Consider the following 26,050-nt stretch of genomic DNA (forward strand, 5'->3'; position numbering starts at 1 on the left):
ATAGACTTTCACACATACTGAAAAATGAACATGTTAAATATAAAAATATTTAAAACAGCTAGCTCATATATTCGGATACAGCAGTCATACATCGCTATTAGGACCGCACGTCCTACTGTGACAAGTTTGCCGCATCAGTGCGGAAGTTATCAGTCTAAAAATCAGTCAAGGAGAAAATCAAAAGTAGATTTATTTTAAAGACCATCAGTTTAACACTAAATATTGGACATAAACGAACACGTTAAAGATAAAAGTATTTTCAGGTAAGTTCATATTTTTGGAGTAAAGTTAAATTAAATGGATACATCAGTCATACAGCGCTCTGGACCACGCACCCCATGACGAGCCCTGTAGACGGCGTCACCTGCACAGTGCTGACGAACTAGCTCGCTGCTTTCACCGCTCTAATCAAGTGATAACCAGTGAAAGTCTTGTGGCCCATCAACGTTATATGTGAACATAAAGGCTCTGTTGTGAAGCTGTCTGAAACCAGACTGAATAGCTCTGACCAAATGTCGAGGTAAACTCAACTGTACACAATGGTAAATGGGTCAATGACGTGACTGTTACGGGGCTGACGAGACGTGAGGCGTGTGGATCCATCTGCAGACTTTTATTGACAAGAGACGTGGTCATAACAGGCAGGGTCAAACAGTGGCAAACAGGTATAACATGGGCGAGACAAAGAGTAAACAGAGACAAGCGTGGGTCGACGATCGGCGAACAGTATCCAGAGGGGCGAGACAGGAGAGGTAATCCAAAACGTCAGCGATAGTCCAGGCAGGGGAAAACACAATCCGACATAGGCAAGGCTAGGAAAACTAACGGGACTCTGTAGGGCAGCGATAATGCATACAATACTCTGCAACGAGGGAGAGAAAGTCCATGGCTTAAATAGAGTGTGTGCTTGGTTACAGCTGTGTGCGTGTGATCAGGTGAGCGTGTGATTAGTGAGATGGCTGATGGGAAACGCAGTCCATTGAGATGTGTGGTGTGAAAGTCAATATGATGAGCGAGTGACCTCTGGTGGTGAATGAACGGGAGTGCACAGACTGGATTCGTGACAGAGCCCCCCCCCCAAAGAGCGGCTTCCAGACGCTCCACAGTGTCTACAATCCAGGAGGGAGGTGGAGCGGAGGCAGAACAGGGGGAGGGATGGAGGGCCAGGGCCATGTGGAAGCGGAGTGGTCTGGGGTCGAGGTAGAGCCGGCACAGCAGGAAACCGGAGCGGAGCCGGCGGGACTGGAGTCCACCAGGATGGAGCAGACAAGACCGGAGCCCACCAGGGCGGAGCCGATGGGGCAAATGAGACCAGAGCCCACCAGGGCGGAGCAGACGGAACTGGAGCCCACCGGGGCGGAGCAGACGGGACTGGAGCCCACCAGGGCGGAGCAGACGGGACTAAAGATCTCCACGGCGGTGCAGAAGACCACCAGAGCCAGACAGCAGACCACCACAGCGGCGCAGATAGAACAGGTGGAGCAGAAGACCACCATGGTGGAGCAGATAGAGCAGGATCCCACTATGACAGATCAGGAACCTACAGCAGAGCCTGGGACCTAGGGAGAATGGAGACACAAGGAGGAGACAGAACATGCACAGACACAAGGACTGAGGTAGGTAGTTACTTTCCATAGCAGGGACAGGACAGAACGAGAGTTCATTGACGGCCTCCATAGCCGTGACAGGACAGAACGAGAGTTCATTAACGGCCTCCATAGCCGTGACAGGACAGAACGAGAGTTCATTGACGGCCTCCATTGCCGTGACAGGACAGAACAAGAGTTCATTGACGGCCTCCATAGCCGTGACAGGACAGAACGAGAGTTCATTGACGGATACCACTGACACCTCTGGAGGTTCTGCGGCGGTTGCCGCCACCTCTGGAGGTTCTACAGTGGTAAACACAGGACACAAGGAGAGTTCAGTAATGATCTCTTCGACCGCAACACAACAGGCTGAGAGTTCTGCAGCATGTACCGCCACCTCTGGAGAAACTGCAGCGGGCACCATCACTTCAGGGAACACGGCAGTGAGCGCCACTACCTCAGGAGGTTCTGCAGCGTCAGCCGCCACCTCTAGAGACATCATAGTGGACGCCGCCACCTCTGGGAGTTCTGTGGTGGTGTATGCAGCCCAAACACACCAAAATGCGATCCCCATCAGGGGAAGCGTTTCAGACAGGGGAATCAGTTCAGGAACAGGAGGGTTAGAGTGAGTGAGTTTGGGGATACCAGCTGTGCGTGCAGACACCAGCGGTGAATCCCTCACACTGGATATCAGACTGGGATAATGAAAGACTGACCTTGATGATCTGGATGTGTCAGCGGAGACGTGACCAGACTCTGGAAGGTCAGCGGAGATGTGACCCGACTCTGGAAGGTCAGCGGAGACGTGACCCGACTCTGGAAGGTCAGCGGAGACGTGACCCGACTCTGGACGGACAGCTGTGACGTGCTGTGACTCTGGACGGACAGCTGTGACGTGCTGTGACTCTGGACGGACAGCTGTGACGTGCTGTGACTCTGCACGGACAGCTGTGACGTGCTGTGACTCTGCACGGACAGCTGTGACGTGCTGTGACTCTGGACGGACAGCTGTGACTCTGGACGGACAGCTGTGACGTGCTGTGACTCTGGACGGACAGCTGTGACGTGCTGTGACTCTGGACGGACAGCTGTGACTCTGGACGGACAGCTGTGACGTGCTGTGACTCTGGACGGACAGCTGTGACGTGCTGTGACTCTGGACGGACAGCTGTGAAGTGCTGTGACTCTGGACGGACAGCTGTGACGTGCTGTGACTCTGGACGGACAGCTGTGACGTGCTGTGACTCTGGACGGACAGCTGTGAAGTGCTGTGACTCTGGACGGACAGCTGAGACATGAAGTGACTCTGGATGATCAGCTGAGACGGGGCAAGATTCTGGGAGATCAGTTGAGACGTGACTCGGTTGATGACGACCAATTGTGACTTGATTTGACTCTTTGACATTAACTATGACTTGACTTAGTTCATGAAGATCAGCTTTGACTTGTCTTGACTCATGAAAATCAGCTTTGACTTGACTTGATTCGTGAAGATCAGCTTTGACTTGACTTGATTTGTGACTATCAACGGTGACTTGACTTAGCTTGTGAAGACCAGCTGTGACTTGTCTTGACTCGTGAAGATTAGCTTTGACTTGGCTTAATTCGTGACGATCAACGGTGACTTGACTTAGCTTGTGAAGATCAGCTTTGACTTGTCTTGACTCGTGAAGATCAGCTTTGACTTGGCTTGACTCACGAAGATCAACTGTGGCTTGATTTGGCTCTTTGACATTAACTGTGGCTTGATTTGGCTCTTTGACATTAACTGTGGCTTGATTTGGCTCTTTGACATTAACTGTGACTTGATTTGGCTCATGACTGACAGCGATGACAAGACGGGGGGTTGTTGTGGCCGCCATTTTACGAACGGGCTTCACTGTCGCTGCCACTTTGTGTGTCTGCTCCAGTGTGGCTGCTATCCAACGAGAGAGTGCGGTGTCACGTTCCTCCGCGACACCCACAGTGAAAGCTGAACCAACAGTCCACAGAACATAATCCAAAAACGTACTCAGTGACGAACGCAGACCCTTATGAATTACTTTAGTCTTTAGAGGCTGATTAAGGCCATCACAGAAAAAGTCAATCAACATATCGTCCGGCAATTCTGAGCCATTAGCCAAAGCCAAATATTCCGCAATGTAACCCTCGAGTGATCGTGTGCCCTGCTTGAGGGCTAGCAACAAGATCGCTGTGTCCATACCTGGCCATGATCCACTTGAACAGCTGCTGGATCCTTGTGTGGCCGAGTATTCTGTTACGGGGCTGACGAGACGTGAGGCGTGTGGATCCATCTGCAGACTTTTATTGACAAGAGATGTGGTCATAACAGGCAGGGTCAAACAGTGGCAAACAGGTATAACATGGGCAAGTCAAAGAGTAAACAGAGACAAGCGTGGGTCAACGATCGGCGAACAGTATCCAGAGGGGCGAGACAGGAGAGGTAATCCAAAACGTCAGCGATAGTCCAGGCAGGGGAAAACACAATCCGACAAAGGCAAGGCTAGGCGAGACAAGGCAAGACTAGGAAAACTAACAGGGCTCTGTAGGGCAGCGATAATGCATACAATACTCGGCAACGAGGGAGAGAAAGTCCATGGCTTAAATAGAGTGTGTGCTTGGTTACAGCTGTGTGCGTGTGATCAGGTGAGCGTGTGATTAGTGAGATGGCTGATGGGAAACGCAGTCCATTGAGATGTATGGTGTGAAAGTCAATATGATGAGCGAGTGACCTCTGGTGGTGAATGAACGGGGGTGCACAGACTGGATTCGTGACAGTGACGCTACTTTTTTTGTCTATATGGTTTAATTAAATTTAAAAGGGTTAAAATTTCAAAATAAATGTGCAAATTAATTGCATACATTCTATTTGTTTTTGTGGACCAAGTCTAAAATTTCTGGTTTTAATTCATTTTGAGGGAATATTTAGGGGATGATTCCAAAAATGTCAATGTGGTGTAACCATAAAAACTTTGTACCAAATAATTGATCTTGTTTAAAAAAGGTGAAATTCTCAATAAAACACCAGATCAGCTAGTTTGGCATAATCTTACATTAGTACTATTTAATAGTAAATAAAAGTAAATGAAGCATCGTTGTTCTGAATATTATAATTAATTTGGGGAATTATGGGAGTCAAGTCAAATTCCTTGAGTGTCAACCATGAGTGTAACCACCATTCAAGGAGCCATTTTGAAAATATTTTGCAAGAAGATCATGTGACAGGAAATTATATCACAGAGAAGGACCTCTGGTGATACTAACTGCTGCATGCAAATGTTAGTAACTCTCTTTAAAATGTGAGATAATTTGACATTTTTAGGGTATGGTCAGTTATTCTTAGGTATACCTGTCAAATGGTATGACCTCAGGAATATATTGATAATTCATCATTATTATAAAAATGAGTATTAACTTTAAAAATTACATTTGAAATATTCCCATCAAGGTCATGTACTTACATAGGTGTCCATGATAATGCCGGTCAAATTTAATTTTAAATTGAAATGTCAAATGGTGTAACCGGTTACACCATTTGACTCCTATCACAAGCCTTTCTGTTATTGGCCAATTTAGTCAAATATCACTAGTTTATGATGCTGATTAAAGATGTAATATAAACTAACCTACTGTTAGAAACTATTTTCAAGTGTTTAAAGTTATATTTTTTGAGAAAGTGTTTCTGTGTCTAAAACTTTATTATTAAAGCTCTGTAAGTCTAGGATAAAATAATTATATTGCACAATATTAGTGTTTTTGAAATGTTTAGCATTTCAATGCATATTTCTGTTCCATTCACTTAAAATTTTAAAGGGATAGTTCACCCAAGAATGAAAATTACCACCTGATTTACTCACCTTTAAGCCATACAAGGTCCATATAACGTAATTCTTTCAGACTAACACAATCAGTGTTATATTAAAAAACATGTTCTGGCTCTTCCAAGCATTATAATGGCAGTGAATGGGTGATATTCAGTAGTCCAATAGAAGTCCAATAAACTGCATCCATCCATCATAGGAAAGTGCTCCAGATGGCTCTGTGGTTAATAAAGGCCTCCTGAAGTGAATCATTGCACTTTTGTAAGCAAAATATCCTAATTTAAAACTTTATAAACCATAATCTGTAGCTTCTGCTAACTGTCGTATGCGCGTTCATGAGAGTGGCGTTCAAGCGGATGATGTAGGAGGAAGTAGACATTGCATAAGCTTCGGTGAGAATTGACGAACACGGAATCATAGAGGAGAGAGCGGAACAAAACACTGGTCACGAATTAGAAGTACAAAATTAGAATTTGTAAAGAAAAATGTCAAAGGATTTCAATATAAGCCAAAAGGAGAATGGTTTTCCTTTGCTGTAAACAAAACTTGGTTCTCGCGAGACTAGCATATTCTCACCAGTGCTTCCGCTATGTCTACGTTCTACATCATCCGCTGGAATGCCACTCTCTCATGAACGCAAGTATGATAGATAGCAGAAGCTAGAGATTATGGTTTATAAAGCTTTAAATATTGATATTTTTCTTACAAAAGTGCATTGATTCGCTTCAGGAGGCCTTTATTAACCCCCTGTAGCCGTCTGGAGGACTTTTTTTTATGATGGATTGATGCAGTTTATTGGACTACTGAATATCACCCATTCGCTTTTAATGTCACTCCAATTGTTTTCATTTGAAAGAAGAAAGCCATATACACCTAGGATGGCTTAAAGTGGGGGAGGGGGGTCATTGGGTAATTTTCATTTTTGGTTTGAACTATCCCTTTAAGCAATATATGTGACCAATATATGTTGTAGCAATAGCCAAATATACATTGTATGGGTCAAAATGATAGATTTTTTCTTTTATGCCAAAATCATTATGATATTAAGTAAAGATCATGTTCCATGAAGATAGTTTGTAAATTTATACCGTACATATATACACTTCATTTTTGATTAGTAGAATGCATTGCTAAGAGCTTAATTTGGACAACTTTAAAGGCGATTTTCTCAGTATTTGGATTTTTTTCCACCCTCAGATTCCAGATTTTCAAATAGTTGTATCTCGGACAAATATTGTCCTACATATCCTAATAAACCATACAACAATGGAAAGCTTATTTATTCAGCTTATTTATGATGCATAAATCTCAATTTAAAAAAAAATGACCCTTATGTTTTGTAGTCCTGGGTCAAATATAGTATCATATAATATAATGCAATATACATAAATGATCTAATAATGTAGCAGAAGGAAGTGGGTGTCTACATTTGAACATAAATTCACTGATAAAAAATGTTAACCAAAGATTACAATTTACATCTGTAAAATACAATTCATTAAGTTTCTGATATTTTATAATTAATATGATATAACAGAGCCCCCTTTTCCCCAATAGATGCCACAATACAATAAGAAATTACAATACAAAAATTAAAATTACAATATGAGACATGAGTTCACTGTTCATCACTCTGATAATTTCTTGTCAGATATTGTTTCTTAATTGTAATTACAATATGAGACACGAGTTCACTTTTCATCACTATGATAATTTCGTGTTGCTAGATTAAAAATAAAAAAGCACTTTCATTGAAAAAAAGCACTTCAGCTGAACTTGTTGGCAATCATGCTTGATTTTCAGTGTAAATTTCTTCAACAAACAATGGCCTTTGGCTGTAGAAGCAACATGGTCAGGTGGTGTTACTGGTTTTTGTCAATTAGCGTAACCAGTATTTTTCATAAAAATATAATTATATACAGGAAAATTAATGTGGAATAAAATGTAATCATCTAGTTTAGTATAATAATATGGTTTTTAACATTTTTTACATAATTTGTCAAAGATTATTTAGAAAACAGAGGTGTTTTCAGCATGTGTCCCGCCAAATTTAGCAAAAACGCATTACAATTTACATTTAGAGATAACTATAATAAAATCTATTTTCGTGTGACAATTTTAAATCATGTATTTATTTCTAGGAGTAAGCTTACATGCCATTTAGGTGGATAAAATATTTAATATTTCTCATTCTTTGGTGGTTACACCGTTTGACTTAACTTTTGTAAAAAATGTAATTTTTAATTACATAAAATCAACATAAACATGCTGTGTACATTTTTAAATACCTGATGCATGCTTTAAAAACAAGTTTTTAAAATATTTTTGAATTTCTCATCTTGCCAACCCTTTTTTGTCACTGACCCAAATACAGTACTAGCATTTCAATCCACACAGCACCACCCCTATTTACCATGCAGTTACTATCACTAGAAATATGATATTTTGGTATTTATTATCAATGTCACTATCATTATAGACTACTTGTATTAAATGCTGGGTAATATAAAAGCAACAAGTCACTTCTGGTTATTTTAGTTTCATGTGTTTAAAATATTTCTCATTACAAATACCATTATTTATTATTATTATTATCAGTTGTTGTTGTTGTTGGTAAACCATGGTAATTGGAAATGGAAGCATGGTTTTTACCGGAGTCGTGATCTTACTTACACTACAGTTAACTCTGGATTCAAGAGTTACAGTAGCTTTTCTTTAGGGCAGCTACAAAGGAGAATTTAATAGTTCTAATAAACTTTAAGTAAAATATTAACTCTGTAATTAGAGCCTGCAATATAATGGAATATTAATATTGTTAAATGTATTTACAGTAATGTGTGGGCTGGATGGGCAGAAAAGTCCAGTCCTGATGAATCAGGCAATGAAATAGGGCAAGAAAGAAGACATTTAACTCTTGAAGGCAGTCATATGCTCAAACTTTGTTGCTGTTTCTGGAAACCTGTTTACTTTGACCTCATATCTGGTATTAAGGCATTTATACTTTTAATGTGTTGTAGCATGGAATATTTGGTGTGCATACTTATTTTATTTCTGTGTTGGAGATTTGATTTTTTTAAAATCCTAATTATTCCCATAGTAGAAAACATTGTGACAACAAAACTACTATGAAGGGGGCCCTTGGATTTGCTTTAGCCCCAGGGACTGCATACTAATAACACTAATAATTACTATTCAAAAGAAGTATGCGATTTCAGATGCAGCATTTAGGCTATCAAAGAGATATATCTGTGTACACTTGTTCCCTGTGCCATCTGCATTTTGCCTTTTAGACTGAATATAGGCTACATGCATGCTCCCTAATTTTGGAATATTAATTAGGTTGTCTAAATAACTAGTTGGCAATTGGAACGTATCACAGGCTTGTAATGAGCCATGTGTGATACAATGATGCTTGTCAGCAGGGGCGGATCTAGAAAATAATTTTTAGGGTGGCAAAGGGCTGGCATGGTGTCTATGAGGGGTGGCAACACCAAAGCAAACCCTCATGCATAGTTTTTGGGGATTTATTGTCTGACATGCACAATTGTGTTCACAAATATTGCCTTATCATTAAGTAATCATCTATACTGTTTAAAATGAAAAAATAAATAACAACATTTTAATATCCATCATCCATCAAGTCAATATAAAAAACTTCAACAGGTTATAAATGTTTCTGAGCTTGTATCATTAAAGAAGACATGTGGTTCTATTAATATTGCATACAGTAGGCTACTTAGATGGTATAAATCACGTTTTAGTGCAAGTTTAAGAGTAACACTTTTGGATTTCCTAACATTAGAAAGAAATACAATAATATCAAAGCATTGAAACTGGATCAGTTTTGAAAACAATGTTTGATTTTCTGTTATAACCAGAGGTGGGAATGTCTGTAATCACCCAGACACACTATCAATAGTTTGGCAACACCCTAGTAACTGCATAGCAAGAGCCTAGCAACCACCCAGAATACCCTAGCAACCAACTAGCAACACTTTAACAAACATCTAGAACATCTAACTGACCAAACTATTTGTTTCTTAAACAAGACTTTAAGACAAGCCAGCATAAATTTGTCTTTCAAACTTTTCAATCTAGTTATTATAGGTATTCTTACATACTTACAATTCAAATACACAGATGACTTTCCTGCTCATGAGATCAATAACACTTAACAAACAACTCTTATTAGGATTCAGGAATTATTTTTGCAGCTTAATATTATTAATATTACAGTATACAACAATTAAATTACAGATAATAATAATAATTCAGCAATGAACGTTTGGGAACAGATCATTTTCATTTTACTACTGTAAAGTAATCTTGCAGTAGATGAAAAACACTAGAAAAGTTCAAATACCAAAGAATTGTATATGAACTTGGTATGCACCACAATACAGTACAGTACAAAATAAAAAAAATAATAAAAAAGTAAATTCAGCATCCTCTGTACATTTGGTCAAATTCCGTTACAGTGTACAGTACTATAGCAGTTTCCGACACAAGACTATATCTCTAGACAGTCATTTCTCAGTTCTGCAGACATGCAGTACACATAAAAAATGGTCACAAATCAAATTTGACAGTCACATGTTTGAAGGTGTACAACACCAGTTTACTGTACATATAGAAAAGTGAAATGTCCATCATCTAATGTACTGGTACTGTACTGTAATTATACTGAATGTGTAGAAACCCATGTGTATTATTCGTTCAGCTCTCTCCTCTCTCAGTTGTTAGGATGCAGAGATTCTGATTGCTGTCGTCAGTTTTGCTGCCTAATCTCATTGTTAAACTTTTTGAGAAATGTGTCTTTGTTTTGAGAACTAAATTAATGGTTTGGGAAAATGGGCCAACTAAAATAACTTATATTAAATTAACAATCGAGAAAACTGCAATACAAGATTCTTACCTAACTGAATAAACCGAGAAGCAGTATCTGATTCACGAACAAATGTAAAAACGATTCGTTATTAGTGAATGGGCTGCGCTTTGTGTTTTTGACTCAAAGGAGCCGGTTGTTAATGAAGCCGACTGCACTGGGCGCGCTGCGTGCGCGTGCCACCGTCGTGCACGGTTTAGTGAAAGTCTTGCTTTTTTGCCATTATTTTCCGTTACGCTGTCATCGCCGCGGCTGAAAAGTAGCACACGAAACACTGCTTACATTTATATTTTATTCTGTGATGATTCTGGGGTGGCACAGCTTTTTCTCAGCGGTAGATCCGCGCCTGCTAGTCAGGTAGTAGTGACTTTGATTTTTGCATTATTCAAGAGCACCTTCAACATCAAAGAGTTTAAGTTCATTAATGTAAAATTGATAGCTTGAATGTACTGTAAATTGATTTGTGCGAAGGCGTCCGCTAAATGCATGAATGTAAATGAATGTTATTAATGCGGAAGTCGGTGACCTTTTGAAGGAGGCGCCGGAATTCCGGTTATTTGCGTCACTAAAAACCCATCCGCCCCCAGCGCGAGCGCAGCGATGTGATAGACTCAACTCCACTCAACTCCACTCAACTCTACTCTGACTCGCTGTGTGCTGCTGTTTCGCCGTGATCGGCTTCGTTGGATAATGTACACCTAAAAAGTGGTTCATGGTTTTATTTTACAGCCATGTACAAGCCGTCGTTGGTCGCTCATGTAGTTTTGCTGTTTGTTTCGTTTAAGTGGTCGGTGTCCGTGCTGGATAGAGTCCGAGTCAGACAGGTGAGCGTGGTTTTCCTCCAGACACACAGTAACGCATAGTGTGGACTAATGGCTGAAAGGTGTTTTCAGTAGAATGTGCGAGTGTTGATTATGAAATCACTTTGTTGTAAGAGCTCATGTGTTTTCAGGTAAACCTCGCATGATACAGCTACACATAATGGAAATGAATAAGTAACACCGACTGTTCCATATGAAACCTTTCGTTTACTTAAACTCCATAATAACTACGTTTAAAAGGTCTTAAGAAGCAGGAAAACACCTTTATGTTGATTCATAACTATACATATGCCTCCAGTCAAATTGTTTTGGGGTTATCAATTTTTTTTTGTTTGTTTTTTTTAAAGTTTAAAATTGTATGTATTTATTTATTTAAGGTGGTGAGGTAGAGCAGGTAGTGATGGCAAAGCAATATGATGTGCCCAGCGTACACGATACTACTGTTTAAAAAACATCTCAAGATGAGCAAAGCTAGAAAGAAGCTCAAATATAAAAAGATATAAGTGAATTCTGATTTATCTTGCATACGTGACCCTGCAGCACAGAAGCAGTCATAAGCAGCTCAGCTATATTTGTAGCAAGAGCCAACAATGCATTGTATGGGTCAAAATTATCCATTTTTCTTTTATGCCAAAAATCATTAGGATATTAAGATCATGTTCCATGAAGATATTTTGTAAATTTCCTACCGTAACTATATCAAAACTTCATTTTTGATTAGTAATATGCATTGCTAAGAACTTCATTTGGACAACTTTAAAGGAGATTTTCTCAATATTTAGATTTTTTTGCACCCTCAGCCAAATATTGTCCGATTCTAACAAACCATACATCAATGGAAAGCTTATTTATTCAGCTTTCAGATGATGTGTAAATCTCAATTTAAAAGAATTGACCCTTATGACTGGTTTTGTGCTCCAGGGTCACGCAAGTTATTTCTTTGCAATACCCATATACTTCCATTTGTGTTGTTTTACAAGTTTTCCGATGACTTTACTATTATTCTAAACTGTGGAAAATAGTAATGATGCTATTGCTCAGAAACGTTTACACACTGCTGACTCAAATATCCTATACTGGACATATTTCTATACTTTTTACTATAGAACTTCAGTCTTATAATAACTGCTTGAATGTGTTAATCAACTCTTAACCTCGCGAGCATGATTTGTGTCAGGCACAGTGTATTGAGCGAATATAATCAGAGCCGTGGCTGTTGCTCAAGACACGTTGTAGGAAGACACGGGTAACTCAGAGGAAAATGAAGGGGAGGTTTTGGTCGTCTTCAAATACCCCCTTGAGTGAATTTGTAGAGCTATGAAAATAAAAAAAACAACATTTGTTCATGCGCCGCCTCTTTTGTGCTCAGTGATGTTTTTGAAGTTTAAGAGGATTTGCTTGCTGTTGGATCAGCTTAAAGATAACGGTTTAGTGTTAAAGTTACAGTACATGCTGGGTAAAATACCTCTCAAACAACACTCGTGGCACACAAGTATATTTTAGTATATTTTAATGTTCTCTTGAAGGTTTCATTCATATGTTGCTTGTCTGCGCCTCGAACTGTGTGAACAGTAGTGTGAAAGCTGCATACATGCATGGCTCCATTCAGTTACTTGTTATTGTTTCTCTCATTACTCTTATAGATTTGAGTTTTGGCAGCATAAATAAGCACAGTATAATTTCATAATGCTTTCACTGGAGAACGAGTTCAGTATTTCTTCCTGTGGAGGAAATAATTCTGTGTCCTTAGGCTAAAGTCTTTATGCTTGTTTGGCAAGATATTTAAAGTGTAGCTGAAGTATACTTGCTGTAGTTCCACTTTAGCACGATCAAATATACTTCAGTGTATCTTTAGTTGGACCTCAGCACTACTTCTGCACAATTAAAGTGCATTAAGCACAAAATCAGTCGTTCCAATCTAGCAGACTATAAGTTTACCAGTTTAGTATACTAAAAGTACAATAGCAGGGTATTTTATTAAGCTCATAAATATGTAAATGTATTTGTAGTATACTTAGCATGAAATAAATGTATTTCAAATACATTTAGTATATTTATTTTCAGCAGGGAAGCTGTATTGGAGATATAGAGTCTCTTTATTAGATCTCTCTCCCTTCAGAAGATATCCATATAAAATCAGTCAGCACACACACACACACACACACACACGCGCACACACACACACACACACATACACGCACACACACACAAAGGTTGTTGTTAAGTACTTCTACTAGATGATTAGATCTCTGAACTGAACTCATGTTAACACACACACACACACACACACGCACACACACACACACACACACACAAGGTTGTTGTTAAGTACTTCTACTAGATGATTAGATCTCTGAACTGAACTCATGTTAACACACACACTATTGTGTAGCTGACGTTGATGCATCATCTGTAAATATGCTTCTCTTTTTACATTCTTAAAACAATGCACAAGTGCAAGACTTTTGAACTTAATCTAAATCTTTGTGTTTTCTCTCTCTCTAAAGGAATGGAGTGGTCCTGGTGAGTAATGACAGAATGCATCACTTCAGAATGTCTACATTGTTCCTTTTAGTATTTCACACACACACACACACTACAGACCTGTACAGTAAAGTAAGACATTCAAGGAAGCATTTTGTGTTTCTGCATGTCAAAACAATTTGATGGTTTATTACATGTTCCTGGTCTTATTCTGAACAAACTTTTGATTTTAATATTTCGTGTTTGTGTTTGTGTTTGTGTTTGTGTTGTGGTTGTGTTGGACTGAACAGAGCGAGAGCTGCCTGAGCTGAGACTCTGGACGCTCCGCTGGCAGGACCTGCTGGACGTGTGTGTCCGCGTGCGGCTCTCTGTCCGTCCTCTGGGTATGTACATCACAGCTCGTCTTATCAGCGATTACAGCGACTGACTGAGTTCACTGACCCTGTCCTGTGTTTATAGTGGCAAACGAATCTCTGCTGATTGAGTTGAGCGACTCTGAAACGGGGGACTCCAACACGCTGTTCATGTGGAATCAGAGCAACACTCTCAGGGTACGTCTGTGGCCGACTCGCCTTTCTTTATTAGGTTTAGTTTGAGTCAGAATCACTGATAGCTTCACAAAACAAGTTTGTTTTGTTTCACATCGTGTGGTTTAGTTCATGAGTTTCAAGGCTGAATCACTCCACCAAGTGAGGATTTGCATGAAACAGTTGAAGTTGATGATTGATGTGCCACAGAACATATGGAAGTGTTTTTTCTTCTTTGTTGATGGACCTATTTATTTAGTTATCTTAAATGCATATATAGTTATCAGAAGAATCAGAAAGAGCTTTATTGCCAAGTGTGTTTACACACACAAGGAATTTGTCTTGGTGTTAGGAGCAGTGTTGGGTGTAACTAGTTACTGTAATTTAATTACATTTATATACAATACAATACAATAGTGGATTTAACATCAGAATTTAAAGTCTAACCTTAAAATGCATGATTTTTTTGTAACCATCTCACTTTAAATACTTTCGTGAGTTAATAAGAATATTGGTAACACATTACTGTCCAATTCTCAATATTAACTAGTTGGTTATTAACATGAATATTACTGGGATATTGGCTGTTTATTATTACTTATAAAGCACATATTAATGTCTTATTCTGAAGACCTTATTCTAAATCCTTAATCTTACCCAATTCTTAAACTTAATTGTCAACAACTACTTTACTAAGTATTAATAAGCAGTAATTAGGAGTATATTAAGGCAAAAGTCATAGTGGATAGTGATAATCGGACTCTAATCTAAAGTGTGACCAGAGTAATTTATGTAGTTATGTATTATTTATTTGAAAGAATAAAAAACATTTCATGTCTACCCTTGCATCAATAACTAACTTGTCGAGGTTGATATAGGATTTAGAAAGTAATAAGTAATGAAATACTTTTTGGAGAGAGTAATTTGTACAGTGATCTAATTACACTGTTGAAGATGTAATTAGTAACTAGTAATTAATTACTTTTTTGGAGTAACTTACCCAACACTGGTTAGGAGCTTCCAGTACAGAGACTACAAACATAGTGCAGACAAACATATAATTAAGCTATAAAAACACTAATAATAAAGAGAATAGACAATAAATTATAAATAACAATAGTAATAAAAACAAAATAGTAATAGAATCAGTTGCGTGTTATTATTCACATGTGTGATTGATTTTTGCTCTGCTGTCCATGTTTTTGGGTCACAATCCACCTTTTGAGAACCGCTGGACTAGTAAATGCAGCAGATCATTTAAAATGGTTCACAGTGTGCATTGATGCTCACTTCAGGATAGTTCACACTGAGAGTGAGAAAGTCAGAGGTGATCGTGTCCAGCTGAATGAGGCGTTGGCACATGTGATCTTTACTGTAATGACATTGATAAAGAAAATTGCGTATAGGTTTCGTCATGCAAGCACTGTATAGTGTGGGCCGCCTGTGCTTGCACCCGAGGTCAAATGAGTGTGCAACAATACACATACACTAGCATTTGTCTAAAGAACAAAAACTCTTTTCCTCTGAATTGGCATTGAGCTGTCACCTGCTCTGAATCTGTGGCATTGTAATGATTGTATTTTCTCCTTCACCAGTGGATCAGCAGTAGTGGCGAGCCGTTGTTTCAGCCTCGTAAAGCTAAAATTCAGAAGCATGTAAAGAACGTGACGTCCCATCAGGCCTTTGTGAGTGAGCGCTTGCGACCTTCATGTGTGTTGAATCAATGTGAAGCGTGTTTGCAGTGGATTTAATGGTGTCTGTCGCCCTCCAGTGGAATGTGCGGTATGACTGTTTCCCTGCCCAGCCTGGATCCACGGTCAGCGTGTCTGTTCACAGCCACGGTCATGTGCTCATCAGCACGTCTTACCTCGTAGAGAACACAGGTCTGTCTCTCTCTCTCTGTACTACTGAGAACACTGCTGCATTCACATCTGCTGTTTTCCATATGTGTTTCTGACACAGACACAGACGATCCAGTGCCCAAAGCCAGTGTTACGGTGGATGAACATGCCAAACACTTCACTGTACGAATGGACACAGACCGAGGAGAAGTGGAGATGAGCCTGTGCTACAAAAATTCACATGCTGTGTGTGAAGTATTTGATTCTGATAAGGTGGGTGAAATATGTCATATTTTTGAAAGGTAGACTTCATAATAAAAGACGATACAAAAGAGAAACTCATTCTCATTCATGTGAAAATAAAACCACGTTTGTATGCTGATTTGATCATTGCATAATTTTAAATTCTATTGAAAGTATTTATACATCATGCAAGGATTCATTGTGCTAATTTATGCTTGTTTAACTAAATATTTCTCATTGTGAATATTTACTGTACGGTTTCACATAACATGCACACAGTGTTTCCATAGATTAATATACAGATTTCTCAAATGACCAGATGCAAGAAGCTGTGGCCATCATAAAGTGTATAAATCTTCAATAAGCCATTGAGGTGTTGTGTTTGTGTTGCAGACTGATCTGAAGGTTAAAACCTTCAATCTGAGCTTCCCCTACCTGATACCTTGTGTCTGTGTGCAGGTATGCTGCTCTTCACACACACACACACACTTTGTTGTTTTTGAAAATGTTTTTGCTCCTTATAAGTGTATGCATTATTCTTTGTTTACAGCTGTGGTTTCCAGGCACTGATTCCAGAAGAAACACACAGTGTCCCTTAAAAGAGAGAGCATTGCCACGTGAGTCAGTGATGCTTGTGGAAGCAGCTCTGTGTGTTGTTGTTGTTACTCTCCCATTCATAACACTTAGTGTCAAGATCATGCACAGTATATGTAGAATAGATATTATTAGCGTTGACATGCAAAGAAATGATTGAACTGATAACTCAACCAGAACATCATGTCAACTCCTCCATAGGAGATAAATTAATTGAGTCTGATCCAAATGAAATCCCTGTTCAATAGACGGGTGCGGTGCACGTTGTAAAGAATGAAATGTCACTGCATTTGGTAAAGTGACTGTGCAGTGTGACTCTCTCCCATGAGTCTTTCTTCCATGTGTTTATTCTGCCTAAAGTTGCATAGTCCTGGAAGCTTGTCTCTGCACAGGATGAAAAAAAAAAGAATTGTAAGATAAACAAGTCTGAGATATACATAATTGCAAAAAAAGGCACTCGAAGGCCACGTGACATGTATCGATCACGGAGAAGGAACTGCTATGCAGCCAATTCAGTGAAGATGACATTTAAATATATATGTAAAATGTGCATTATAGATATTACAAATGAGCAGCTGTATTAGGTTTCACTTTATTTTGATGGTCCCTTTAACACATTCTATTGACTATAAGTAATGTTGCACCTACATTTCTACTGACTCTCATTAGAGTGTTAGTAGTGTATTAGTTGACTGGTAGGGTTAGGGTTAGATTAAGTTGACACGTTCTTGCAAAGTATCTTATAGTCAGTAGAATATCTGTTGGGAGACCAACACAATAAGGAGTTAGTAGATATGAAGCAGACAGTCTACTAATACTCTTATGAGAGTTTGTTGACATGTAGTTGCAACATTACTTAATGTCTACAGAATGTTCAAAAGGGACCATCAAAATAAAGTGTTCCTCTGTATTATATTTTAATGAGTTGGAGCAGTGAGCTGCGTTTCAAATCAGTCACACAGCTGTTTTGAAGAAACTGTAGCGTAACTGTACAGCAGCCAGCTCAGTGTTGTCTAGTGTAAGCGGTGTCTGTTGTGTGGTTGACTGACAGCATCGTCTCTGTGCTGCTCCTGCAGATGGAGGTGATATCTTGTCCTCGAGTTCAGTTAGAGTTCGTGGCTCTGTTCTGGAGTGGAAGCCTCTCTGCCCCGCTGACCAATCAGATCCCTCCGTCTCTCTGTGCTGGCTAATCCACATGCAGAACTCTTACTGTGTCCCCGCCCCCAACACCACCCTCCACAGGACCAAACTGGTGCGTGACGATCCCACAAACATCGTAAGTGCAGAGATGAACACGGGTGACATAGTGAGTTTAGAGTTCAGTCACTATTTACTGCATGCTGTGCATAGTGCATATATAATTAGTATATGAAACAGCAGGCCATATGCAACAATCCGCATTTAAACAACAGTATGTTACATAGTTGTCACATGACCTCATTGTTACATTTTGAGTAAAAATAGTTTTTAACAGTCCGATCAAATGCGTCAAGAACTTCTCTCCCTTTAAAAATGCAACGTCAGCTTGGATGCATTGCATATACTGTACATTTTGTCACTGAAGTATTTTATGCATATTTTGCCGCAGTGTATTGAATGACCGTATGTTATGCGCAACATAACCATTTTGCTTTTTCAACAGCAATATAATGTGTCTGCTGTGGATAAACACCCTCAGATGTGTGTGAAGGTAACGCATGCTCAAGCACACATTAATGCACGTCTCAAATGTTCAGGTTTCTCATGTGTGCATGATGTTTTGGTTGCAGTTTTCTCTCAATGGCAGTGGTCGGGTCTTCTGTCCGTTCGAGTCAGGTGAGGAGAGGAGAGCAGGAGCGAGTGTGGTGTGGTGTGCTGGCGTCTGTCTGACTCTCTTATCTCTGTGTGTGTGTCAGAGGGCCGCTCGGAGTGGAGCGTGGTGGTCGTTCCTGGATCTCTGCACCTGCTCCTGCACCTGAGCTCCAGTATCGCCGCTTCGTTTGCTGCTCAGCTGTGCACCAGAGAGGGAGAGACCTGTTTATCTCAAGGAAACGTCATCTCACGCCGGGTGGTTAGTAGAGTTCCTGCTGTTTAAAGAGTTCAATCCCAGATTCAGTTAGTGTTTGCATTCAGCAACGCTTGAGAAAGAATGTGAAAGAATCTCATCTGTGAGAAGTCTGCCATATGCCCATGCCATATTTGTCCTTTCTTGTGTATCATAGGGTCAAATGTGCTTTTAAAAGTGATTTGGAGCCTCAATATTTTGTAGTAATAGCACATGAAGGTAGAACAAGTGTTATCAAAAAAATTGTAATAGTTATTCCCAACACAATCATTTTCAAATCTGTACATCACTGAGGAGCATTGCAAATCATCACTTATGAGGTTTTTACAACATGGCTCAAGGCACTGGTGATGATAATAAAATGTACAATTTTTAAATAGTAGATATTACGCTAGTAAGTTACATTTTACAAGGTCAGCCTGTGAATGATATGCTTATGTTTATTTTTTTTAATCGCTCTCTGCACGTCTTTCTCATTTTCATTGGTTAATGGCAGCATTCTGCTGTCAAATATTATCACTAAACTAGCTCTTCTTATACAGCTGCTCTTGCATTTCCTCTCATGCTAATTTAACATTTCAAGATTTAACAAATCAAGAAGTAATTCAGTGTTTAAATTCAGCACATTTGGCAGCCTCGATTAAAACCCATGTGAAGGACTTGGATAGATATCCTTGTTTTGGATAGTGAATTAAAGATGGACAGGCAAATAAACACGGTTGTGAAATCCTGTTTTTTTCATTTGCGTTTGTTAGCGAAAGCGAACCCTTTTCTATCCACTGCTGATTTGGAGAAAGCCATTACGGCTACCGTTTTCACTAGAATGGATTATTGTAACTCCCTTTATTTTGGAGTTGATCGTGGTGCAGTGGGGCGCCTACAGAGAAGCGGCTAGAATGATTAAATCTGCAAAAAACATGAATCGGTTACTCCATTACTTGCGTCACTCAATTGGCTGCCAGTAAGCCTTAAAATTATTTATAGGATACTTATTTTTGTTTTTAAGGCCCTTCACAATTTATCCCCGGGGTATGTGTCAAGCATGGTTGCAGTCTATACTCCTTTGAGGTCTTTGAGGTCTGAAAATCAACACCTCCTTTGTGTGACTAGGACAAAATATAAACACAGGGGAGATCCGGTCCAAAACTGTGGAATAACCTTCCTCTTACTATTAGATCTGTTAATTCATTATCGATCTTTAAGGCTATGTTAAAAGCACATCTTTTAAAAACTAATGAGGAGCTGTTGTAGAGCAGGTTTAGTTATTTGAAATGTTTATGTTGTTATGTAATGTGTGTTGTCATTGTGATTATGGTTGTTTTTATGTAAATTAGCTGTGATATTGTGAAGCACTTTGGGCAACCTGGTGTTGTATTAAATTGTGCTATATAAATAAACGAACAAGAACATTTGAATTCCAACTCAAATGTGGTAAGTAGCTGTGTTATGACACACGATCTGACTCGTGTTGTTACTGATCTCCTCAGGATGGGGGCGCCACAGAGGCTGAGCTGAGCGTGCCCTTCCCCTTCCTCTCATCAGGACTGTGTGCGCAGGTAATGCCTTTCATTTACAGTCCGCCCGTTTATCATTTCTTTTATCTTTGCACTTTATAACTCTTTTGTTAATCGCTGCATAGGTCATACTAGCTTAGTAGCACACTTAGTAACTCAAAAGGAGCTGAGCTCTTTGTTTTTGCACAAAAATTAATAAACGTTTATACAAAATAACTATTTAGTTCTTAGATGATGACCCGAGACCACTATTGACTACAATGTAGCGCATCACTGTTTCACAAACCATGAAATGTTTGTAAATGGTAGGCAGTACATACTGTTCAAAATTTTGGAGGCAGTATTTTTATTTATTTATTTATTCTTGTGTTTTTGTGAGAAATTAATACTTTTGTTCAGTAATGGCATAATAATTTGATCAAAAGCAACAGTAAGGACATTTATAATGTGACAAAAGATTTCTATTTTAATTAAATGCTGTTCTTTTGCACTTTCTATTCATCTGTGAATCCTGAAAAATAAAATGTATCACGGTTTCCACAAAAATATGAAGTAGCACAACTGTTTTCAACATTAATAATAATCATAAATGTTTCTTGAGCAGCAAATCAGCATATTAGAATGATTTCTGAAGGATCATGTGACGCTGAAGACTGGAGTAATGATGCTGAAAATACTGCTTTGATCACAGAAATAAATTACATTGTACTATATATTTACACAGAAAACAGCTATTTTAAATGATAATATTTCACAATATAAATTAAGTTTGTAAAGTAAGTTGTGATCAAATAAAAAACTTTTTCCAAAACATTGAAATTTTTACCGACCCCCAATATTTTGACCAGTAGTGTATATTGTGCAGTCTGTAGCAATCTAGTATTTGATTGTGAAAACACCGCAGCCTGTGTCTGTCTGATCTGCTGCTGTCTGTCTGTAGGTATGGCGCTTGGATCTCCATGGAAGACGAATCAGTTGCCCTGACTGTAAGTAGAAACATCATATAATCATTAGCGCACACTTGCTGACAGATGGAGGTGAATAGTCGTACTCATGCTGAAGCTTCACAGTTGCACACAGGCGATGGGGTCTCATCACTGGCACTGCATTGACTCTTCTGGCTGCGGTCACCGTGCTGCTCTGCATCACGTGCTACCTGGTCAAGAAAAGCACATCAGGTCAGTCCATAGACATTTCCTTTTAATTTTTAGCCAGAAACAAGTATTAAAAAAGTCGCACTCGTATACAGACGCTTGGTGAATGCATTGAAGGCACGCTGTTGTATGTAGTTGTGCTGCATACACACACTATTGCATTGTGATTGTGGTAACAAACCTCAGCTTATTGAGTTACATTGTAATATCTGTGCCGTTAAACCAGATGTGTTATTCAAGTAGTTAGCTATGAACCTATCGACAGTTGGGCTAACTGTTATAGAGTTGCTCCATCATGCCCGTAGTAGACCTGAAAGAGGAATAAGAGAAACAGACCATTGAAAAAGACAGTTCATGCTAATTCCTATTATAGCATTAATGTACTGAAAGTGTGCGGCGGCAAGGGGGGAGAAAAAATTATTCCTTGGAAAGACTGGACAATGATAATGCAAATAATGACTTTTAAAATGCGTTTAAATAACTTGTTTTTCTAAAGTGACACTGTGCAATAGCAACACCAGCAGTTAAAATTAGAGCAGGAGGCTGTGTCTTACTTGCCTCCCCTGAGCCCACTGAGTTTTAACAGAGCCACTAAAGTGCGCATGGGTTTGATGGAGGGTAAAGGTCATGTGGGAGGAGGTAGTGCCTAATGAAAAATAAATATACTTAAATGTATTTGAAATACATTTATTTCATGCTAAGTATACTACAACATTTTTCTATTTATGTACTTGATAAAATGTCCTGCAATTGTACTTTTAGTATACTAAACTGGTTTACTTAAAGTCTGCTAAATTGACAACTAATTTTGTATTTAATGCATTTTAATTGTGCAGAAGTAGTGCAGAAGTACAATTAAAGATATACTTAGTATATTTGATTGTTCTAAAGTGGAACTATTGCAAGTATACTTCAGCTACACTTCAAATAATATCAGACTTTAAATGCAAAATATTTAAAGATCATACAATCCTCATCAAAAGTGAAATTAAAACACATTTTAGACTTAATATTAAGAAACTTGCATTGTGCACAAGTAATATGCCGAGTAAAGTTTAATTATAATTTTTAAATCCGTAAGTCTTGAGTTATGTCAGTAAATATTTTAATAGACTTGAACTATACTTAGTATGAAATAAATGTATTTGAAATATTACTTTTTTTTTTTTTACTAGGGGTGCCTCTATTGCACTATGATTGGCCTATTACGCTGTTCGTGCAATAAATCCCACTTTTTTTTTTTTTTTGTCTGTTCCACTCGTAAACTCACCCAGTTAGATGAAACCCTAACCCTAACCAGAAAAACATATGTAAGCCAAGGTTTTATAAGTGAGCATTCAGTTGGTGAAATCTTTATTTAACTTGGAAAAATGTGTCAACAGTAAGTGTAACTGAAACATGTTGCATTAAAATAAAAACAAAGGACTTTAAAATGAACTTGCATCAAAGGCCAATATGTTCAAAATGTTTATATGACTCTGGTTAATCTGTGAGAGAGGATAAATGTCATAAAAATCAGTCATAAGTGTCAATTTATTTTAGGATTGAGATTTATACATCATCTGAAAGCTGAATAAATAAACTTTCCATCTGAGGGTGCAAAAAAAATCAAAATATTGAGGAAAATCTCCTTTAAAGTTGTCCAAATGAAGTTCTTAGCAATGCATATTACTAATCAAAAATGAAGTTTTGATATATTTACGGTAGGAAATTTACTAAATATCTTCATGGAACATGATCTTAATATCCTAATGATTTTTGGCATAAAAGAAAAATTCATCATTTTGACCCATACAATGTATTGTTGGCTATTGCTACAAATATACCTGAGCTGCTTATGACTGCTTCTGTGCTGCAGGGTCACGTATGTCTTTGTTTCTGCAGTGTGGCGGAGCGCTGAAAGACATCCCGTGCTGCTCGTGTGCTCGTCTAACGATGCGGCCCATGTGGCTGCCGTCTGCAGTTTAGCCTCCGGCCTGCAGGGGGAGCTCTTGATGGACGTGAGGCTGGCGCAGTGGGCGTCCTCTCTGGCTCATCTGGGACCCGTGCCGTGGCTGTACGGACAGTGTCAGGCCGTGCAGAAGGCGGGTGGTCTCGTCCTGATCGCCTGGAGCCCTGACGCCCAGCAGGCTTTTCTGAGACAGGCGAAGAGCGATAGGGTCGCTGGATCGGAGTTCTCTGAGACTGGGCTGTATAGTGCTGTTGAAGAGGAAGAGCAGAAGTACTGTGATGGAGAATGGATGGAGAATCCAGTGGAGTCGTCCTCTATCACGGCTCCTGTGCTCAACGCTGCCCTCTCCTGTCTGTGGACGGGAATACACAGCGATGGCCACGGCCGGGGGTTTGGACTGGTGTGCTTCCAGGGTCTTAACAACAGCAGCAGCAGCACTTACATCCCAAAACAGCTCCGCTGTGTCCCAAAGTACTGTCTCCCGAAGGACCTGTCCTCTTTACTGCACAACCTGGGAGAGCCCACAAGAGCCCAAGGGAGCGTGCGATGCTGGCCCCGTCTTCTGTCCAAGGCACTGTCGTTCTTCATGTGGCGTCAGCTCGCACCCAGACTAAAGGCAGGACTTCCTGCGCCGAGCGTTCCCAAGTGCTCACGGAAATCAGTGAGCGGTACAAAGCGAAAGACGTGGAAGCAAAAAAAGCGGCGAATTAAAGCGTGTTTGTCCAGAAAGGAGTGTTCAAAGAAGCATTCTGCACCAGAGCTGCTAGGAGCCTGCTGATGGGATGAAGCCGTTTCACTCTCTGGCTGAACTCGTGCTGTCCTCTGATTGTTTGCATGGCGAGGAAATGAGAAGGCAGAGGTGATTCACAGACAGGCAGACAGTGCTGGCACTCTCCAGGCCGGTGCAGTTCTGTCCAGCAGGGGGCAGAAACATCAAACTCAGACTCGCACTGTCTTCAAGTCTTCCAGAAGTAAACCGCTGGCGCTGTACGTCCCTGGTGTTCTGCTTTATTTGGCAGCTACTGTTATCTCGAGCGGCCTGTGTCTTTGGAGGCCCCACCGTTTCTGTTCAAGTGATTTCGAACAGATTAAATCCGTCCTTGTTCTAGCTTGTACTATTCTAGACAATGCTTGAAACTTCATATTGTTAGTACTTTTTGTGTTATTGCCTGCTTAATATGAATCACTTGTTGTATTAATTTACCGACACTTTTATCCAAAGTAACTTACAAATGAGGTAATACATGTGCAGCGACACCTGAAAACATGTCTCTTTCATCACCATTTGACTTCATCTTAAATTAATTCATCTTCATCTTATTCTTCCCCGTTTAGCTTGTGCTAATCTGAACAATGCCTGAAACTCTGTATTATAAGCACTTCCTGTGTCCTCTTAATGATCTCCTCAGGTGTAAGTCGCTTCGGATAAGTGTCTGCTAAATGAATAAATGTACAGAATGAAATGAACTCCCAACAAAGACCTGGGAAGTCTGGACTCAAAGAACTGTGACATTTATGGTGCTGTTCATACAGTATGTGCTTATTTTGAAAATATGATCATTCTGACAGCTGGAGGCAGCAATGAATATACAGTTAGCACTGCCTCAAGCGATGTACATAGCTGGCTGAAGAGAAGAAATTATATGTGTGTATAAAGACCTGTGTCAGTAGACTTGTCTTTGTATTGTACCGCTGAACTTGGAATCAACAATATTCCAATATAAAAAAACAGTTTTATGTGGTCACAGTGATCTTATCTTCCTTTTTTGGACAGAATCAGGAACCATCTTGGAGCGATATGACCAACAGTAAAATGCATGCAAATTTGTCTGTGCAGCAGCAAGAGCTCGTTTGCGTATTTCATTAAATGTGTCAGAAATTTAATAGAAAGTAACAGGGATACACACAGGGGAACATCTATATATTCTCGTGGTTGTCAGAAAGCTGTTTACCCCCTGGAGCTATGCTGCAATCAAAACTGTTTTGGTGCACGATTGTTTTGTTGGCAACATGCTGCCGAACAAGTTTTCTCAACGGCCTGACATGCTTTGCAGATGCATCGCGTTACAGCTCCCGTCTGTCACAACTGAAAGCTGGAGGTTATGCAAATATACCAAAACCCTCACTTTATCAAGCACATTCATTATTTTGCACACAACAGTGTCCCAGTGACAGAAAGTGTGTTAGGTTTCGGTAGGAGTCATGGCTTCTAGAAGAACTGCTGAAGCCAACATTACAAATTACGACTCATTTGGGTTTTTCAATGATTGATTTGCTCTCCACAATTATTTGGTGACATCCTTTCCTCAGACTGCAACAGAAAAGCCTTTTTATGTACATTACAATGTTCCTTATCATTTTTTTGAGTTTGCGAAAGTGCCAACGTGCCTATGCACATCTATCACAGAATTCACTAGACTTGTGTTTCTCGCACATGCAAGTCAACATGAAATATCTGCAATCCATTGTACTTCATGTCAATGAAACTGGATATACAATGAAAAATGTAGGGATTTGTCTGGTGAAAACTGTCAGCTGAAGTCCCAATTCCTCTCTTCTCCAACCAAGACAAAGGAAAGTCA

At 39.5% G+C, this 26,050-nt stretch overlaps 2 protein-coding genes across 3 annotated transcripts; one reads left to right on the forward strand and one right to left on the reverse strand.

The window, feature by feature from the left end:
• Positions 1-567: 567 nt before the first annotated feature.
• On the reverse strand, positions 568-5,551 carry LOC131546033 (uncharacterized). Its single transcript, XM_058785330.1, has 2 exons — positions 5,447-5,551; positions 568-3,890 (listed from the first exon to the last, which is right to left on the reverse strand). The coding sequence occupies exon 2, from the start codon at positions 2,992-2,994 to the stop codon at positions 1,402-1,404; it is 1,593 nt and encodes a 530-aa protein (XP_058641313.1). The 5' UTR covers positions 2,995-3,890; positions 5,447-5,551; the 3' UTR covers positions 568-1,401.
• Positions 5,552-10,843: 5,292 nt separating this feature from the next.
• Positions 10,844-25,213, forward strand: LOC131546191 (uncharacterized). Of its 2 annotated transcripts, none has more exons than XM_058785572.1 (17): positions 10,844-11,119; positions 13,624-13,639; positions 13,891-13,983; positions 14,060-14,151; positions 15,723-15,812; positions 15,899-16,010; positions 16,090-16,241; positions 16,605-16,670; positions 16,762-16,828; positions 17,882-18,081; positions 18,448-18,495; positions 18,575-18,620; positions 18,701-18,855; positions 20,337-20,405; positions 21,304-21,349; positions 21,434-21,541; positions 23,402-25,213. In XM_058785572.1, the coding sequence occupies exons 1-17, from the start codon at positions 11,027-11,029 to the stop codon at positions 24,244-24,246; spliced, it is 2,298 nt and encodes a 765-aa protein (XP_058641555.1). In that variant the 5' UTR covers positions 10,844-11,026; the 3' UTR covers positions 24,247-25,213. The 2 variants fall into 2 exon arrangements, with proteins under 2 accessions (XP_058641555.1, XP_058641557.1); XM_058785574.1 differs by having other exon boundaries at positions 17,882-18,057.
• Positions 25,214-26,050: the final 837 nt, after the last annotated feature.

The sequence above is a fragment of the Onychostoma macrolepis genome, chromosome 08, assembly GCF_012432095.1.
Source record: "Onychostoma macrolepis isolate SWU-2019 chromosome 08, ASM1243209v1, whole genome shotgun sequence".
Lineage (NCBI taxonomy): Eukaryota > Metazoa > Chordata > Actinopteri > Cypriniformes > Cyprinidae > Onychostoma > Onychostoma macrolepis.

Excerpts from the sequence above, each read along its gene's own strand:
- LOC131546033 (XM_058785330.1), bottom strand. The coding sequence starts at position 2,994 with ATGTCAAAGAGTCAAATCAAGTCACAATTGGTCGTCATCAACCGAGTC.
- LOC131546191 (XM_058785572.1), top strand. The coding sequence starts at position 11,027 with ATGTACAAGCCGTCGTTGGTCGCTCATGTAGTTTTGCTGTTTGTTTCG. Across the intron at positions 16,011-16,089 it reads TTACCTCGTAGAGAACACAG|ACACAGACGATCCAGTGCCC; the intron begins GTCTGTCTCTCT and ends TTTCTGACACAG. Across the intron at positions 20,406-21,303 it reads CATCAGGACTGTGTGCGCAG|GTATGGCGCTTGGATCTCCA; the intron begins GTAATGCCTTTC and ends GTCTGTCTGTAG.